Source organism: Polyodon spathula, chromosome 10 (assembly GCF_017654505.1).
Source record: "Polyodon spathula isolate WHYD16114869_AA chromosome 10, ASM1765450v1, whole genome shotgun sequence".
NCBI lineage: Eukaryota > Metazoa > Chordata > Actinopteri > Acipenseriformes > Polyodontidae > Polyodon > Polyodon spathula.
The window spans coordinates 8,532,814-8,545,624 of NC_054543.1; the positions used below are offsets into that span (position 1 = coordinate 8,532,814).

The 12,811-nt window shown below is 45.5% G+C and overlaps 1 protein-coding gene across 1 annotated transcript in view; it reads right to left on the reverse strand.

Annotated features, from left to right (window-relative positions):
• Positions 1-762: 762 nt before the first annotated feature.
• The window catches only part of LOC121321428 (pro-neuregulin-3, membrane-bound isoform-like), a 123,494-nt gene continuing 111,445 nt past the window's right edge, over positions 763-12,811 (reverse strand). Inside the window, exons 4-9 of the mRNA XM_041260371.1 lie at positions 9,256-9,282; positions 6,664-6,766; positions 6,297-6,405; positions 5,106-5,242; positions 3,576-3,758; positions 763-1,870 (exon numbers count right to left, since the gene is read on the reverse strand). Coding sequence (XP_041116305.1) covers positions 1,357-1,870; positions 3,576-3,758; positions 5,106-5,242; positions 6,297-6,405; positions 6,664-6,766; positions 9,256-9,282 — 1,073 coding nt within the window. The 3' untranslated portion in view covers positions 763-1,356. The remainder of the gene's footprint in view (positions 1,871-3,575; positions 3,759-5,105; positions 5,243-6,296; positions 6,406-6,663; positions 6,767-9,255; positions 9,283-12,811) is intronic.

A 12,811-nucleotide genomic window follows, 5' to 3' on the forward strand; every position in this document is an offset into this window, starting at 1 on the left:
AGGTCAAGCAGGAAGAAAGGAAGAAAAAAGGGTGTACGGAGTCACCCCAATTCAGGATGGGGAATGAACTGTCTGCTTTTTTTTTATCAGGCAGAGCCACTACAGAGGGGTAAGGATTGATGGAGGGTTGGGGGCTCTGTTACAGATTGAGAGGGAGTTGTGGGCTCTGTTACAGATTGAGGGGGGGTTGGGGGCTCTGTTACAGATTGAGGGAGGGTTGGGGGCTCTGTTACAGATTGAGGGAGGGTTGAGGGCTCTGTTACAGATTGAGGGAGGGTTGGGGGCTCTGTTACAGATTGAGAGGGGGTTGTGGGCTCTGTTACAGATTGAGGGGGGGTTGTGGGCTCTGTTACAGATTGAGGGAGGGTTGTGGGCTCTGTTACAGATTGAGGGAGGGTTGTGGGCTCTGTTACAGATTGAGGGAGGGTTGGGGGCTCTGTTACAGATTGAGGGAGGGTTGGGGGCTCTGTTACAGATTGAGGGAGGGTTGTGGGCTCTGTTACAGATTGAGGGAGGGTTGTGGGCTCTGTTACAGATTGAGGGAGGGTTGGGGGCTGTTACTGGGCTCTGTTACAGATTGAGGGAGGGTTGGGGGCTCTGTTACAGATTGAGGGAGGGTTGGGGGCTCTGTTACAGATTGAGGGAGGGTTGGGGGCTCTGTTACAGATTGAGGGAGGGTTGGGGGCTCTGTTACAGATTGAGGGAGGGTTGGGGGCTCTGTTACAGATTGAGGGAGGGTTGGGGGCTCTGTTACAGATTGAGGGAGGCTCTGTTACAGATTGAGAGGGAGTTGGGGGCTCTGTTACAGATTGAAGGAGGGTTGGGGGCTCTGTTACAGATTGAGGGAGGGTTGGGGGCTCTGTTGCAGATTGAGGGAGGGTTGGGGGCTCTGTTACAGATTGAGGGAGGGTTGGGGGCTCTATTACATTACACAGGGGTACAGATTGAGGGTGAATGACAGGCAGTTTGAAGTGAGTTTCATAATTGTTTACTTGTAAAAATTCGAGCTTTTATCATTTGTGTTTCTTTACTTTTTTACATTTTACTTTTTTTTTAACAATTAAAAACACCATGAAGATGACAGACTATTTGGTTTTCTTTCTAAGTAGATGTTTCTCATTTTAAATAAATGCATATAAATAATTTCTCTTTTTTCAGTTTGAATCCCCGTCTGTTTGTCTTTTCGTTTCTTCCATTTGTCATCAGTTTGAGTTTTAAAAGTTGTTTTGTTTTGTATTTGCTTGTTCCCATATGTTGTTTCTGCAGTCACGTGTGTACCGTTTCAGTTCCAGTTTTGAAACTCCTCCCTTGCTGTACGATTGGTCCAAGATCAGATCAGCCACACCTCTTTATGGTTCACTGACAGTTAGGGGAGTTGTCTTTGTGGTGACCTCTGGGGTGGACCAATTGGGTCTCAGCAGGAGTGGTTTTGGCCACGCCTCCTCTTCTTATAGCCGGTGACATGAAGTTAGCTGGGAGTTCCGGACTGCAGTCCTCACACTTTCTGTGAGCATGTGCCAGCACCCTGAGCTGCTCATGAGCAGTGTGGAGCAATAGCGCCACCTCCTGTTGCTGGTCAGTGGGTGGTAATGCAGCCGGGGAGCGCACAGGGCTGAGAGAGAGGGCGGAGCTCCCTGGTGCTGAGGCACAGCCCCTGCCCCCTCGTTCTCTGCTCGTTTGCATACAGGAAGGGTCATCGGGGCCCTGGACAGAGGGGATGATAGGGATGGACCTGGCTCTCTGGGGATCTAGGCTGCACTGCAGTTCAGGCTTGGCCCCTCCAGTCCCTGTAGCAGAAGCACAGAAGGGGGGTTGCATATTTAAGAAATCCTGGGGGTGTAGTGGGGGGGTGCCGCTTACCGAGTAGTGCCTATGTGGGGAAGAGACAGAAGGAGAGAGCGTGAGCAATCAAGCTGCACACGCTGTAAGAAAATGAGAGATGAACGACAGGAGTCCATTCAGACCAGCAGTGCTCATTCAGTTCCTAGCTGATTATTGATCTCAAACAACCGTCAAGTTGGGGCTAAAGGATCCCAGGGATTCACCATGAACAACGTGTCTAAGTAACCCATTCCATCAGCCATCACTAGCCTCCATAGCCCCCTCAACTGTTTCGTTTGAGGATCGTGCTGTAAAGCTGTTTCTTTAATTGTATTGATAATGGTAATCACCAGGCAGAAATGTACTGGTGTTGCCATGCTGATAAAGCTTCAGGCATTTCCCAGCGAAAACAAAATAAGACTGGAGCATGGGTGTCCGTTGCCACGGAAAACGACCCCTTTTAAATCAATGCCAAAGCAAATTAACATCAAACTACTCGCAAACACACGGAACCACTTTAGCGTCAATACAAAAACAACTATAGATTTGTTCTTGGTCAGATCAAGTTTAGATGCTATATGGTATTTCACAACTTAAATCTTGAATATTTTTCTTAAAAATTAGAAAGTTATGAATATTTCAGCAGAGACATACCAAGTGTTTGAAGCGCAGCATGTCAAGGATTATAAATAATTACACACAGACTATTCGTTCAAAGCATGGCTGAGCTTTCATGAGGGTTTGATTTTCATCCTACTCGGCTGCACTCATCTGTGAGAGGGACCAGAGCAGGTCTGCAGATAACACCATGTCGTAAATAATTATATTATATTTATTCACAACAATGACATAACGGGCCCGGAGACTTTGAGCAAATGATCTTTACATAATAATTTATAATCTCTGACACAGACCATCTTCAAACACCGGTTACATATTTAAACCTGAGTTATATCTTTGCTAGTGGTGTTGTCGTTGATCTAAGCCTCCATCAAGGATGTGTACAAACTGGCCTATGTCAAATACAGAACACAACAAAAAACTACACTCAACCTAAAAATGTCAATTCCCAGCATACCTCTTTCTATCTGGAAACTGCATTAATTATCAAAAGAAGTGAACATTTCAGGAATGTTGAAGCGGCACGCTATTGAAACTTCAGAGATTCCGATCGCATTGGTTTGAAACATAGCCTGGCAGAATAAACAATGGGCAGTCCCTCTGAGCACTGATAAACTCTCTGCTGTGCTTGAGGATTCTCAGAGTGAACCGGCACACAGAGGCCTGAGATGGAGCTGGTGATTTGGCTCAATTTTAATAATATAATGGATAGTTTCCGGAAAGCATTTGTTTGTATTTGTTTTCTGAGTGGCAGCACACATGTGCATGCTGGCAGCGCAGTGCAGGGCCACTCCATTCCCACTGCGCTTCAGCCTCTACTCCTAGCCTTGCTTCCTCTGCAGACTGTATCCATGGCAATGCAGGCTGGCAGCAGGCGGAGAGAGACCAGGATGTAGGTCAGCCTGCCATCGAGTCAACCACTCCCTGTCTGTGTCAGAGTCACTGGGAATCAATCTGCAGCAAGACATCAATTTAACCAAGGTATTGACCCACTCATAGGTTGGACATCCTGACTGTTTTCTGGGGTTCCACCTCTTCTTTTACAAGGATTCACTCCATAAACCCCCATTGGTACAACTCTCAGCTCTGCACCAATAGGAGAGCGATCCTCTGCCCTGCCCCCTGTCGCTCACCCTTCCTGCAACGCCTCCTTCTCTGATGGCTCTGTCTCCTGCAGATGCTGGTAGGCGGGCCCAGAATCCCTGGTTCCTCCAATAGGGTTGAGTCTCCCACGCTGAGGGGGTGGTGTCCTGCGAGGGGCGAATCTATGTGTGGCTCGGCTTCGCTGGTCCAGGCTGTGAGACAGAGAGCTGCTCCTGCAACACACAGTGTGGGAATTACAAACAACTCAATCCAGTAATTGCACACAACACAATCCAGGAATTATACACAACACAATCCAGGAATTATACACAACATAATCCAGTATTTACACACAACGCAATCCAGGAATTACACACAACACAATCCAAGAATTGCACACAACACAATACAGGAATTACACACAACGCAATCCAGGAATTACACATAACACAATCCATTAATTACACACAATGCAAACCATTAAATTGCACACAACGCAATCCAGGATTTACACACAATGCAATCCAGGAATTGCACACAACAAAATCTAGGAATTACACACAACACAATCCATTAATTGCACACAACACAATACAGGAATTACACACAGAACAAGATTTGGGAATTACACAACATAATCTGAGAAACACACAACATAATACAGGAGTTACAATCACACAAGACAACTCAGGAAATAACAAATAGCACAATCTATGAATTTAGTAGATTTGAGCATTACACATAGCACAATCCAAGGATTTCATCATCAAATAACAGGAATTCTATCTGCAATGAAGACACAGCTGAATCTTATTATATCAGGGCCAGCACAGTCTGGGAGCCATTTTATAACAATGACAAGAGTTTGTTCTTGTATGATATGGGTTTCTTGATGTTACTCGGTGAACTAATGGCAGCACTTAGATGCATTCTCTGCTGCATTTTTCATGATGTGTTTCACTAACGCACTTTACTATTACACTTGTAGACATTACCTTGGTTTTTGGTCATTTGGAGTTGCAACCCACTGATGCATTCCCTGTATTTGTGCTTGGTAGATTTGCAATGTTGTATTGCAGCACTTTAACATGGTGGCACTATGGAACTGCAGTCTGAATCTGCTGCTTGAGAAACTGAACCAAACTGCTTGTCAGAATCACAGAACAGTGGAAAGCCCAACACATTCCTGAAAACTATACTGGGACAGACACACAGTACAACCGGATTTACAGCTGCAATTAAGAGAGTATCCCATGATTACACTAACTGTACCATAATAGGACATCACAGATGATTAAAACATTACATAGGTTAAATAATGGATCTATTACAGCAATAAACTCTCTCCAGCTCAATCACACTGACTATAACATAGTATCTGTCAGCTGCTACTCATTGCAATTCTTAGGAAATACTTTCTTCTTCATTCTTTCCCCCAATTCCAAAAGCTAATCCCATATTACAGTTTAGCTGTTCTGTGACAAACTCCATAAGTAAAGATTGATGATGTCATACAGTTTCTGTGCCAGTGACTCCGCAACACTTTGATCACAGATAACTGTGCATTGCTGATGTCATACCTGTGCTGTTTCACCTTCTGTGAAATCCTGGTTTGGGGGGATTGGCCTCCTGTGAACTCTGTGCCCCCGCCGTGCGAGAAACTGGACTCATGAACACCGCCCCCTAGTGCACGGGAGGGCACAGGAGCCTTGCAGTACTGCAGAGAAACACACAATCTGGTCATAAAGTGGAAAAAAAATCCCCACTGCTTTCAATAGTAAACATATAATGCCTTACAGTTTCCAAGCATGACATCACTGGTCGTAGCTGATCCCACAGCAGATAATGGGAATGTTTTTAAAATACATTATAAACCATTACCAAGCCATTCCCATTGAGGAAAAAAGGTCTAATGTGTCCGAAAATGAAAAGTTATTATTTTTTTTGCTCAGTGTGTTTCGGAATTTCTTACAATACATTAATAAAACGGATTTGGCTTTCGAATAGCTGCTGCAGGTTTACATGATAATAACAGCAGCCACCCCTTAGAGAGAAATGGTACAGCCCTATTGTTGCCCTTGTTGATAGGAATGAATGACAGGGATTATGAATGAGTGGGAAGAATTGATTTTTTAGACCACTGTCATTAGACCACCACACTGCCTGTCTCCCTCTCTCTCTCCCAGTCCCTCAACTCTAACCACTAGACCACCACACTCTCTCTCTCTCTCTCTCTCTCTCTCTCTCTCTCTCTCTCTCTCTCTCTCTCTCTCTCTCTCTCTCTCTCTCCCAGTCCCTCAACTCTAACCACAGGACCACACTGCCTGCCTCCCTCTCTCTCCCAATCTCTCTAGTCTAACCACTAGACCCCCACACTGCCTGCCTCCCTCTCTCTCTCCCAGTCTACTCAGCTCTAACCACTAGACAACACTGCCTGCCTTCCTTCCAGTCCCTTTGACTCTAACCCCTAGATCACTCTGCCTCCCTCTCTCCCTCACAGTCCTTTAGCTCTAAGCACTAGACAATGATGCTCCCCTCCCTACCTCATAGTCCATTGGTTCGGTATATTCCAATACAGTAGCATAGAGATCAGTAAAGCTAAGCAATGCAAAACTGCCGTCAAGATGGCGACACCAATGTAAGTTCCATATTTGTATTTTTAATTCATCCACTTTTGAAGAAGAATAGGGGTTTTAGTCCTGGTGTTCTAAAAGACTAAGTTCCAATACAGTCAAATACAATACAGAGCAATCCAATGAGAAGATACTCACACTCTGAGGCCTGAGGGTGGATTTGGACATGAGGCTGGAGGTGTTGAGGCTGTAGCTCTTGAGGCTGTGGCTGTCTTTCAGGTGAGCTTGGAGTTTCTCCTTCCGTCTCCTGGTGAGAAAGCAGGTTTAGCTCAGGAATGCATAAAAATGTTTTTATGTCTAATGTGCTTCATGTATTGAGCATGACTGAGCAGGGGGAGAACAAGAGAGATAATAGCATCAATATCAGTTCAAGTATTCAGTTCAGTCTTGTTGATTTCTTGATAGTTTTATACTGTATCACATTCTGTCTGAAGAGGCTATCCTACTGAGAACCGACTGGCTGGCTGCACTGCCCCTCCCCGCCACCAGATGGCCCCTTACTCACTTGTTGCGGCAGTAGAAGGCGACACAGAGTGAGCCCAGGAGACTTATCCCAATTGTGATGTAGGAGATTGACAGCACCTGCCTCTGGTACACCTCCTTACTCTCTATACATAGGAATTAAAGGGAGAGAGAGAGAGAGAGAGAGAGAGAGAGAGAGAGAGAGAGAGAGAGAGAGAGAGAGAGAGAGAACAGTGTTAAAACCTTTGACACTCTCTGTTAAGGAACGGAATGGTAAAATGGCAGCTTCTGACTTGTCAGACAGGGGGTGTCTCGACCCTTTCTCTCGTTCACAAGGCTCTCTGTGTCTGGAGTGAGTGACTAGGCAAGTGCCAGAATCTTCCAGGCCCTGGAGAGCATTATTATTTTTCTTTCACAGTGAATCAATATTAAATTGGGAGTCCATTATAATGAATTACTTCCCCTTGTATCCCCGGGCTGTGTGAAATGAGTGTGCTGTAATCAGTGAAGTGGTTCGTGTACACTGTAATCAGAGGGACTAGGGCGGTACCGTGTGAGTTGAGTGTTGTCTTCATTGTACAGTCATGTTGTGTGTCAGTGTTGTGCTTCTGTGAGCTGTGAGCCAGTGTTGTGTTTCTATAGTTTGACCAATCAGGTGCCATCGGCAAACAACAGCCACACCCCTTCAGTCTTTTGCTAAGCAACAGGCAATGGAATGACTGTCTCTCTGAGAGTCAACATTAACCAGTAACTGAGCCATTCAGTCTGAAATGCACTCACACTCTCTCTCTCTACCAGAGATGCCAACTTTGTAAGATAGAAATCCCTAATCCTTGCACCATATAGCTTCCCAAAGCAGCAACTTAGACTACAATAAGCAGTCTGGTAAGGTTAAGATGCTCTGAGAGGCTGACACAGTTATTTTTAAGCACCCACCTGGTGATCATGTGTTTCAATGCCACACAGGTCTTGGCACTGTTGCAACTGCTTGTGCCTCCCACCACTTTTGTATATGTAGTAATATATATATATTATATATATATATATATATATATATATATATATATATATATATATATATATATAAATGACAGGGACAAACCTGAACATACACAGATTTGTTCTCCATCTTCACAAAGACATCTACGCCTTTATGCACACCCAGCATAAACAGATGCATCATCTGCTCCAAATGCAATGTCATTTTTCCACGGTATTCCAAAAGATTGGAATACTATATTCACATACAATGGCTTAATATAAGTGCATCCAAAGACACCTAACCATAGGGATTTGCCTGTAGCACCATTGCAACTGCATGAAAACAGCCTCTCTCTCTCTCTCTCTCTCTCTCTCTCTCTCTCTCTCTCTCTCTCTCTCTCTGTGCAAAATCTGGTAGCAGAGAGAGAGAAAGAGTGTGAGTTTAAAAGAGACCAGTCTTCAAAAGCCTATACAGACAGAGATACACGTAGTCTATTCCCTCTCATCCTGTCTTTTTCACTCTTCTATTTCTGGCATACAGCACATGTTCAATATCAAGTTGTTTTTTGATTTGATGTCACTTTGCCAGTGATGAAGTATCTATTTTGGATCAGAGAGTGGGTGTGTGCTGTTTATTGCATCGACTGTACTGTATGAGGATGATAAGACTGGCTCCAGTCTGCTCCAGTACGTCTCAGTGCTGTGAGGTGGCTCCCCACTGGTGTGGAAACACCACCCTCATAAACACCACCCTCATCCCCTCCATTCCCCTGTCTTCCCCTTCAGTCTATTCCCCTCCTTCTACTTTGTCTCATCCCTCCCCTCTCTTCCTCTCCCTATTCTTCTCCTTGACCCTGCTCCCCTTCCCTCTTCTCCTTCTTCTCTCCTTCCCCTCCCTTCTATTTTCTCCTCCCCCCCTACTCTCCTTGGCTGCTGTACAGTCGTGATGCTGGTTACCTTGCCAACAACATCAATCATTGCCTGTTTCCAACTGCTCCACACTCTGCATCACCATGGAGACCAGATAACATTAGCATTCTGAGAACAGCAACAATCTCAGAGCAACGAAAGAGTGAGGGAGAGGGTGTAGGGAGAAGGAGAGACAGAGAGAGAGAGAGAAAAAGAGAGAGGGAGAGAAATGAGGAGGGGGGCAGAGAAAGGCTGGACAATGAAAGAGATAGAGAGGGTAATGATGAATAATTAAAATATAGATAATCCCAGAACTAAACTGGCTACAGGTCAGTCTTCTTGTTTTCCATGCTACACTGTTTTTTAAAACTAAATCTGTTGGGAGACTTCTGAAGTTCTATTGTAATGAATTAATAGATAAGAGCTGATCTGCATTCTCGGAAGGGTTTAGGGCTGCGTGTTCATGTTTGCATGTCTCTGTGTTCGTTGATAACTGCTGCTGTGACACACAATGCCTTTGCTCTGGGAACAGACAAGGCTCTGATCTCTTGGATTAACTAGGGAGCCCCCCAGATTGTGCGTGATTGTGTGCGATTGCTGTTAATCACTGATTACATGATGTTGCAGTTCAAGTTCTGCCAGTAGGGGATGCCTAACAGCAGGTTCAACTAGCAAGCAATACTAACACGTAACTCCAGAAGGTATAAAATAATAAAGAGATAGAAAATGAACATCTTCTACTCACCCATAAACTCAATCCCCAAGTGGTCTTCTGCCCCGGAGAACAGGATAGAGGGATAGAATTAGAGAGGAGAGAAAGGAGAGGGAGAGACTGTTAGATACACAGACAGGTCTATTCTGTGAGCACTGGATGGCATAATGAACGTCTCTGTGCGTGGCCGGTTCACTGAAATGTCCAGTGACCTCTAATGTTCCAGTGAGTAAAGCCTTATTTTGTTTCCTGATTTTGTTAGGGTTAGGAAAAGAGAGAGAGGAGCAGGGGAGAGAGGAGGGGAGAGGAAAGGAGGGGAAAGAAAAGAGTGGGGGAGAGAGGAAGAGTGAGAGAGAGGAGTGGGGGAGAGAGGAGGGGGAGAGAGAGGAGCGGGGGGAGAGAGGAGGAGGGGGGAGAGAGAGGGGGAGAGGAAAGGAGGGGAAAGAAAGGAGTGGAGGAGAGAGGAAGAGTGAGAGAGAGGAGTGGGGGAGAGACGAGGGGGAGAGAGAGGAGCAGGAGAGAGAGGAGGAGGGAGGGAGAGGAGGGGAGAGGACTGGTGGGAGAGGAGAGAGGGAGGAATATGGAGAGAGGAAGGGGAGAGGGGTGGGGAGATAGGAGTGGGTTGGAACGGGAAGAGAGGAGGGTGGACTGAATCAGGAAAAGAGGATGAGTGAGAGAGGAGCGGAGAAGTCTGTGCCACTGTTCTGATTTAAATTTGAAAGTAGGGCAGACTGAGGCAGACAAGCAACACTTTGTAACTTTCAAGTCCAAGCACATACAATGACAGACATGGTCCTCTGAGCCTGTGACAAGAAAAAGAGAGTTACAGCCTTCTGTCTGCCTGTCTTCCTCCTGGGGGTCTGTGTTTCTGTCTAGCTGTCTGTCTATCTATAGTACCCATCTCTCAGTCTGCTTGAATGTCTGTCTACCTGTCTGTTGGCCTGCTTGTCAGTCAATCTGTCTGTCTCCCTCTTATTTCCCCGCAGTGTATTCAATGGGCTGTGTCGGCAGTTCTCTTACTGAAATCTATTTCTTCCAGCTGCAGAAACAGTTTAGAAACAATCTGTCATAGCTGAGTCTCTGGATTAGCGTCTCGTTTGAAACTTGTTCCGCGAGCAAGCAAACGGGACTGAGAGGGAGGGAGGCAGTGTGGTCTATTGAATAGAGTTGAGGGACTGTTATGTAAAACACACACGTACACACAGGGTTTTTCTCAGCTTAGTACCGACTTCAAATGAAATTAGGATTACCAAAAGGTGCAGACTATTTGTCATTAGAATGCTGCGTTCTAAAAGTGCCAAGAGGTAATCCTGTCTTGTTTTTCTCTCTCCCTCTCTCCCCATTTATTTTTCTTTTTTGCCACAACTACTCAGAGTACTTCAAATATAAAAAAGATATTAAAAATAAGAGGAAGAACAGAGCAGATGTATTGGGAGGCATGTATGCTAGACTGTGAATTAGGATTCCTGCTGCCTCTTTCTTTCCTCATACCCTTTGATCGCAAAACCTTCTATTTCTGCCATCTTTAGAGAACATCTCTGTATGAGACTGAAATGCACTGAGGATTCAATTTTTCCACTGTCTCTACTTCTGTGTGTCTGTCTGTCTGCTCACCTGCTGTATGGATCCATACTCCACAGCCTCAGCCCAGGCAACACTGTTTCAGCGCAATCGTGCTCCCTGCCCAGCTCTCTTTATGAAAGGTGCAGTCATCTTTATAAACAGCACTAAAACAAATTGACTGGCCTTGAATTCAGCAGTGAGTGTGTGCTCCTCACATCGCTGTGCTTAAACAGCTACTGCTGTCAAGTGCTCTCTGGGTGGAGTAGGCGATTAATTTGACACTCGCACACTCTCGCACACTCACTGCTCGCTAAGGGGGGGGTGACACACAATTCTCTCACACACTCAGGGGTTACAATGACTGTCCTGAGAGGGACAGGGTTTCTGTGGTGAGGGCCTTTCTTCCCTCTCAGTGCCTCACAACCTTTGATAAAATGATTCATGCTGGAATCTGCAGGAAGTCTCATTTATGTACATGTTGCCATATCCTTTTAAGGGACATAATATCATCTGCATTGTATTTGATCTCCTGTCTGTTCAATGTCCTGTTGTGTAGGTGTCCTCTGCAGTTCAGTGTTGTTGTTATTGCTGAGATCCTTCACTAAGCTGAATTTCTACTGTGAGGGGTTTCCTTGAATTGTTATTGCTGTCCTCTCTGTAACTAGGATTTTGTATAGCTATTTTCTATTAGCTTCAGTTGTCACAGTTGCAGAGGAGTCAGATATTAAACAGATAAGGAATGTAATATCTGGAAAATGTAGATGGTATCCTTTTTAATATGACTCTCCTCCCTGACTGCATCCCTGCCTATATCCCTGCCTGTATCTATTACTGTATCCCTGTCTGTATCTCTTTCTGTATCCCTGTCTGTATCTCTTTCTGTATCTCTGCCTGTATCCCTGACTGTATCTCTTTCTGTATCCCTGCCTGTATCTCTGACTCCCCTCCCTGCCTATATCCCTGACTGTATCCCTGCCTATATCTCTGACTGTATCCCTGACTGTATCCCTGACTGTATCCCTGTCTGTATTCCTGTCTATATCTCTGACTCCCCTCCCTGCCTGTATCCCTGACTGTATCTTTGACTGTATCCCTGTCTGTATCTCTGAATCCCCTCCCTGCCTGTATCCCTGACTGTATCTTTGACTGTATCCCTGCCTGTATCTCTTACTGTATCCCTGCCTGTATCCCTGTCTGTATTCCTGCCTATATCAATGACTGTATCCCTGTCTGTATCTCTGACTCCCCTCCCTGCCTATATCCCTGACTGTATCTCTGCCTGTATCCCTGACTGTATCCCTGTCTGTATTCCTGTCTGTATCTCTGACTCCCCTCCCTGCCTGTATCCCTGACTGTATCTCTGACTGTATCCCTGTCTGTATCTCTGACTGTATCCCTGTCTGTATCTCTGACTGTATCCCTGTCTGTATTCCTGTCTATATCTCTGACTCCCCTCCCTGCCTGTATCCCTGACTGTATCTTTGACTGTATCCCTGTCTGTATCTCTGACTCCCCTCCCTGCCTGTATCCCTGACTGTATCTTTGACTGTATCCCTGCCTGTATCTCTTACTGTATCCCTGCCTGTATCCCTGTCTGTATTCCTGCCTATATCAATGACTGTATCCCTGTCTGTATCTCTGACTCCCCTCCCTGCCTGTATGACTGTATCCTGACTGTATCCCTGTCTGTATCTCTGACTGTATCCCTGTCTGTATCTCTGACTGTATCCCTGTCTGTATCTCTGACTGTATCCCTGACTGTATCCCTGACTGTATCTCTGACTGTATCCCTGTCTGTATCTCTGACTGTATCCCTGCCTGTATCCCTGACTGTATCCCTGTCTGTATCCCTGACTGTATTCCTGTCTGTATCTCTGACTCCCCTCCCTGCCTGTATCCCTGACTGTATCTTTGACTGTATCCCTGTCTGTATCTCTGACTCCCCTCCCTGCCTGTATCCCTGACTGTATCTTTGACTGTATCCCTGCCTGTATCTCTTACTGTATCCCTGCCTGTATCCCTGTCT